This window comes from Palaemon carinicauda, chromosome 34 (genome assembly GCF_036898095.1).
Source record: "Palaemon carinicauda isolate YSFRI2023 chromosome 34, ASM3689809v2, whole genome shotgun sequence".
Taxonomy (NCBI): domain Eukaryota; kingdom Metazoa; phylum Arthropoda; class Malacostraca; order Decapoda; family Palaemonidae; genus Palaemon; species Palaemon carinicauda.
Window position 1 is genome coordinate 41,072,927 of NC_090758.1, and position 7,288 is coordinate 41,080,214.

The 7,288-nt window shown below is 37.1% G+C and overlaps 1 protein-coding gene across 1 annotated transcript; it reads right to left on the reverse strand.

Moving 5' to 3' along the window:
- Nucleotides 1–1,575: 1,575 nt before the first annotated feature.
- Nucleotides 1,576–2,697, reverse strand: LOC137626842 (uncharacterized). Its single transcript, XM_068357828.1, has one exon. The coding sequence runs from the start codon at nt 2,695–2,697 to the stop codon at nt 1,576–1,578; it is 1,122 nt and encodes a 373-aa protein (XP_068213929.1).
- Between the last annotated feature and the right edge of the window lie 4,591 nt (nt 2,698–7,288).

Consider the following 7,288-nt stretch of genomic DNA (forward strand, 5'->3'; position numbering starts at 1 on the left):
TTAAGGGATTCACCAACCCCAGATCTACATTCAGGGGATGGAATTAATGCAAAGAGAGTAGCACCATCTGCATATGCAATAAGGTTGTTTTCTAGGGCAAACCACATGTCATGTGTATATAGTATGAAAAGTAATGGGCCAAGAACACTACCCTGTGGAACACCGGATATCACATTCCTATACTCACTATGGTGCCCATCAACAACAACTCTTTGAGATCTATTACTTAAAAAATCAGTAATAATGCTAAGAAACAACCGACCCACTAACAACTATTTGAGTTTGAAAACAAGGGCCTCATGATTAACACGGTCAAAGACAGCACTAAATTTAAGGCCAAACTTACGAACTTCCTGACCAGAATCTAGGGATTTCTGTACAGCATTGGAGATTGTAAGAAGGGCATCATATGCTCCAAGGCCTTTACGAAAACCAAATTGCAAACTAGGGAGTAGATGATTACCTTCAGCAAACCTATTAAGACGTTTTGCCAGAAGACGTTCAAAAACTTAAGATAATATGGGAGTTAAGGAAATTGGGCGGTAAACAGTGGGATTTGAGCTACCACGAACACATTTACATATATATATATATATATATATATATATATATATATATATATATATATATATATATATATATAATATATATATATATATATATATATATATATATATATATATATACATATATATATATATATATATATATATATATATATATATATATATATATATATATATATATATATACACTCACCTATATATATATATATATATATATATATATATATATATATATATATATATATATATATATATATTATATACATATATATGTATATATATATATATGTATATATATATATATATATATATATATATATATATATATATATATATATATATATATATATATATATATATATATATTATATACATATATATATATATATATATATATATATATATATATATATATATATATATATATATATATATATATATATATATATAAATATATGTGAGAATATTAATTTATCTCTTGTTGAGGCATCAAAGTTTAATGTAATGAATGTCACCTGAATAAAGTCTTTGGAGGGATGAATTTTTGATCTTTGTGACAATAGAGAAACCTTGCGATCAATCAGTCAACCAATGATACGGTAATTATGAGTTGAGGGTATTACGTTTCAAACAGAAACAACCACAGGACAAAGGCCTCAGACATGTCCTTATTCATGTCTGGGGTTTGGCTAGTTTTCATCACCTTTTAGGTCACACCGGATAGGTGATGGTAGGAGACTTTATTCTGATCACTCATACCAATAATAGTTTTTCACGATTTTCAACTTCTTTCATTTAGTTTTTCCTTACTAAAAGAACGAAGCATTCTGGATATGAACCAATGGAACATATATTTTTTCTGGGTAATTCGACTTTGTCTTTATTCATAGTTTTTTTTATATATATCTTTGCATTTAAATAAAAACATTGATAACAATTAATGGATGTAGAATGAATGATGAGTCATTGTTGTGTCCCTTTTCACTTACAGTTGGGAGAAACATAAGTCTCAATGGCCGTATGTGGGTGCGGATTTATTTGTGGGTGAGGGTGTGCGTGTATGTATGGACGTGGGTGTGGGCTTATTTGTGGGTGAGGGTGTGCGTGTCGGTGTGGGCGAGTGTGTTTGTGTGTGGGAGTGGACGTGTGTAAAAGTGTGGGTGTGGGTGTATTTGTGGGTGTGGGTGTGGACGTGGACGCGGATGTTGTTGTGGGTGTGGGTGTTGGTGTAGGCGTAGGTGTAAGTGTGGGTGTGGGTTTGGATAAGGATGTATTTGTGGGTGAGGGTGTGAGTGTGGGTGTGGATGTGGATGTATTTGTGGGTGTGGGTGTGGACATGGATGTGGACGCGGATGTTGTTGTGGGTGAGGCTGTGGGTGTGGGTGTTGGTGTAGGCGTAGGTGTAAGTGTGGGTGTGGATGTTGATGTATTTGCGGATGAGGGTGAAGGTGTGCGTGATTGTGGGTGTGGATGTGGATGTATTTGTGGGTGAGGGTATGGGTGTGGGTGTGAGTTTGCGTGTAGGTGTGGATGTGGTTGTGGTCGCAGGTTTGGTCACGGGTGTGGATGCGTTTGTGGGTGTCAGCGTGGGTGTGGGAGTGGGTGTGGGTATCGATGTGGGTGTGGGTGTGGGTGGGTGTGTGGATGTGCTTTTGGGCGTGGGTGTGGGTGTGGATTTGCATGTGGGTGTGGGTGTGGAGGTGGGGTTTTTTGTGTAGATGTGGATGTGTTTGTGGGCATTGGTATGGGTGTGGATGTGGGTGTGGGTGTGGGTGTGGAGGTGGGGTTGTGGGTGTGGGTGTGGATGTGTTTGTAGGTGTGGGTGTGGGTGGGGGCTGGGGTGTGGATGTTTTTTGGGTGCGAGTGTGGGTGTGGATTTGGGTGTGGGTGTTAGTGTGGGCATGTGTGTGAATGTGTTTATGTTTGTGGGTGTGGTTGTGTGTGTGGGTGTTGGTGTGGATGTGGGTTTGGACATGGTTGTGGATGTGTTTGGGGGTGTGGGTGGGCATGTGGGGGCGGGCGTGGGTGTGAATGTGTTTGTGTGTGTGGGTGTGCATGTGGGTGTGGGCGTTGGAGTGAATGTTGGTGTGAGTGTGGGTGTGGATGTGAGTGTTGTTCTGGATGTGGGCATGGGTGTGGATGGGTTTGTGGGTGTTGATGGGAATATGGGTGTGGGCGTGGGTGTGGGTGTGCATTAGTAATTGAAACCGGACAAAGCTTTACCAATCAAATTTGTTTTGCCTCTGAAATAAAGAAAAATGGGAAAATTTTTGTTTTAAAGTGCCTTGAAGTAAGACATTCCGTGCCCTAGTGACAACTTTCACACCCACTAACATTTATATATATATATATATATATATATATATATATATATATATATATATATATATATATATATATATATATATATATATGTGTGTGTGTGTGTGTGTGTGTGTGCCATCCAAAAATATAAGATAGTTTCTCTTCGGACAAACTGTCCCGCAGAAAGTTTTCAAGAGAACATCAGAAATAAATTTACTTTTTTCCATTTATTATTTGGTGTCGACACGCTTCCTCATTTTCCCAAACGAGTCATTTCAACTCCGATTCACAACATTCTTCATATCAGTTGGTAGAAATGTTCTGAAGCCATTTTATTTGGAATAATAATCTCATGGTGTTCTCAATGTTATTCTTGAATAGTCAGGGCAAAATACAGTTTAACCCCCAAAAATTGTAACAAAAGATTTCTCAACTGATTTTGGTAGGTTTTAATGTACTTTTTAACATACTAAAAGTTTAGAAGACTATGACCCCCGGAAAAGTGTTTTTTTCAAGATGGCGTCCAAGATGGCCGCCAAAACCTTTGAACGATCATAACTCTATAACTTTCAACTCAAATTTGATGATCTTGGTGTCTATTCCTACATTTTTTTGGGCAAAGAACACATCTAGATCATAAAAAAATGATGTTGGCCTATTATGTGCCAATGTTTTGGGGATAGAGGTGGCATTTTCCATATATTTGATTGGATCTAACTGCATAACTAATTCGCATCTTTCTCTATTTCCTGTCGACCAGTTTCATATTCAAACTGATAATCATATTCGAAAATATCCAAAACCTATATCAATAAAGTTTTACTTCGCAAAATTCACAAGAAAATAAGAAAGAATTAGATTGAAAGATCTAAATAAAGATACTCACAAAGAAACATATCTTAAGATATGTTTGCAATCCTGTTCATCTTAGTCAAGATAATCCTGTAGGAGACTCTGAGATTCTTCATGGGACTTTGTCATCTTGTTGTCCTTTGCTACCAGATATCGCTTCAACTGAGGAACTCTTGAGATGAATCCGTTGAAACAAATAATACCCAACAAGATTCTTATCTTTGATCATTTTCTTATTCTGTTTCGAAAACATAAACCAAACTAACAGGACTTTTCACTCATATCTCTATCGTTATTTCTTATTTAGCCAATAAATGGTATCTTCGACTGTCATTCTCTGGGGACTGATGTATATCCACTGTCAGTAGATACACCTTCAATGTGCAGAACTCAGAAAAATTCTAGAAAAAAATTACATTTTTCAAAAAGAGCAATCTTCTTCCATATAATGTGTATATTTATTACCTGACATAACATAACTGATTCTAATCATTACAGTGAGTTATGTAAATAGTTATTCATTTCTTCCATCTTTCTGTTGAGATATAGATGGCATCAAAGCTGTTTCAGAAAGTCATTAAGATTGATCATAAGGAAATGAACAAAATCTCTTAAAAGACAGATTGTCTTTCAATGTATAGAATGGAAGGGTACTTGAGCAAGTGCAAAAACTAATTACAATAGTTAATCATTGTCTTACCATCTCTCTCTCTCTCTCTCTCTCTCTCTCTCTCTCTCTCTCTCTCTCTCTCTCTCTCTCTTTCTCTCTCTCTCTCTCTCTCTCTCTCTCTCTCTCATTGCTTCTGGAGGCAGTTTCATAGAGAGAGAGAGAGAGAGAGAGAGAGAGAGAGAGAGAGAGAGAGAGAGAGAGAGAGAGAGAGAGAGACTTGACAAGTAAAAAACACAGTCTTTTTCTTTCCAGAAGAAGGTTAATTTGAATATTTAATGTAATAAACGGAACAAGAAACGAAAAAGGCAAAACAAAATAAGAGAAGGAATAAGGATGAGTAAAAGCATTCTTCTGTTTATGGAACACGTGTTGTACTGAACACAAAATAGGTCCGTGATCTCTTGTTACTCTGTGGACATGAGTCATGGTATGACAATGAAACAATCTCCAATAGATTTAGCAGACTTGAGAATAAATCCCTCAGAAGGATATTGGGAGTTAAATGGCAAGACACGATCATAAATGAAACTATAAGAGAGACCATATGATGAGGGGTAGATGGAGATGGTTTGGGCATGCTCTTCGCACTCCCCAAGAGAGATTAGTTCACAAAACGTTTAACTGGGCTCCACAAGGCATAGAACAGTGGTTCCCAACCTTTTTTTTTCAGGTGACCCCAATCATGCACCTCAAGCCATGACCGGGAGCCCACTAGTTTAGTTGTATATGTATTATTATATATTACTAGTTTTTGGATGTAAAAGTAAGGGACAGTAAATATCCTTCTATAAGAGAGGTACTGTAAGGTTGGAAAAGACAAAATTAACATCATTAAATTTTATCATAGCATTATAAATTTTAAGGCTTAGTATTAATAATAAAAAAAAACCACTTCTGGAGTAATATTTTGTCACATTCCACAAAACCAAAATAAAAGTAAAAATGTTTTCTGTTGAATGGTAAACTGATTTTAATGGGAGCCTTGGGCCTGGATCATGTTGCTAAGTTTCTCTATTCGTGGTTCAGTCTTAGAAAGTGCTACCCTCAAATCATGTTCAGGTTGCAGCCGACTTCTTTTTTTTTTTTATTTTGATGGCAGCCAGAGCTGCCAACCCTGATTCACATAAATAGGTTGTAGCGAAAGGCAACAACACTCTCGCAGCCTCACCTCCAAGGTAGCAGGGAAAGTGAAGGGGCCAGGAACAAAGAGGAGGAGGTGTAGAGAGGAGGGGAGGGGTCAAGGAAGGAGTAACAAGGAAAAGAGGTGTAATATATTTGCAAATTGCAGTAAATAAGACGAAGCAGAAAACGAAAAAATCAGTGATACACAGCACTCCAAATCTCGCCAAAACAACAACCTTAAAAACCAACCATATACAATCCTCCAAATCTTTAAGCAACTGCCAAAACAACAACCTCAAAAACCAGCAACGTATAATCCTCCAATTCTCTATACAACTGCTAAACTAACGACCTTTTCGACCCAGTTGCCAGCGCCACAAACGCGGCAACTTCACAAAACATACAAATAAAATAACATTTCTAATTACAAAAAAAAAAGAAAAAAAAAAACTAACAGGAGGTAAATAAAAATGAAGGGCAGGAGTAAAGAGGATTAGAGGAAGGGGATGTGGCAAGGAAATATCGAAGAAGAGGGGAGGGGGAGGGGAGGGGTAAAAAAGAAGCAGGAGGAGAAGGGGCGTGGAAAGAAGGGGATGAGGGAAGAGGAGCAAGGAAAGGTGGCGAAGGGAAAGAGGAAAATGTAGGAGGAGAGGCCATGAAAAGTGGCCCCTCCTCCTTCCTTGGCCCCTCTCCTTCTCTTCCTCTTCCCTTGCCCATCTCTCTCTCTCTCTCTTTCTCTCTCTCTCTCTCTCTCTCTCTCTCTCTCTCTCTCTCTCTCTCTCTCTCTCTCTTTAAATATGGTGGGGGGGGGGGGTTACCATGTGGTTGTAGAAGCCTCAATTATGAACACTGTGATAGGCTATCATCCACTGACATACTGTGGTGCAATACTTCGTCAGCAAGGGTAGTACTCAGTTTCTATTGTCGATATACCACATTTTCGTGAGTAATAAAGAACATTAAAGAAACAAAGACTGAGTGCAACTTATGCAGCACATTCGAAATCACTATACAGGTATAAGTGCATCAACTTACCGATATAAGACGAACAAATTGAAGACAGTGTTTCCCGCTGCGGCAGTACAGCTGGAGTGGCTGCCTGGTTGGCCTTGGACGGTGATCAGTGTTCCCAAATCTTCAGAAAGAAAATATGCTAAAATTATCGTGAAATTATGCTAAATAGACCAAAGGTTGCTAGATTTATCATTGATTTATGCTAGAATTATGCCAGATTTTAGACTAGTTGTCAACTAAATACTAAAAAGGCTAGTAATTAATTAAAAACGACAATAAATAATATTTGCCATTTTAATATTGATCAATATGTATAGTAGAGTAAAATAATGTTACACAAACATTCCTCAAAATAATAATGAAAAAAATATTATAATTCTCCTTGAATTCAAGTTCATCATTCCTCAAAATTGGAACAAAATTACAGTTTTTTTTTTTTTTTTTTTTTTTTTAAAGGTTTTAGCCCTGTGATTGAGACTGATTCAGCGGTGTATGGTATGGCTGATGTCAATTAGGATAATCAATAGGCTGCATTTATTGAATGAATGCATTTGAATTTTTTTTCAGATTTTGAAAGTTGGAAATTATGAAATATGAGTTAGTCAAGAGGATTATGCTAGAATTATGCTAAACACTGCAGAATTAGGCTATAAAATAAATCATGCTAGAAATGATGCTAGACACTTAATTTGAGGCCAAATTATGCTAGAAGCATAACAATATGCTAGATTTGAGAACACTGACGGTGATGCTGTTCACG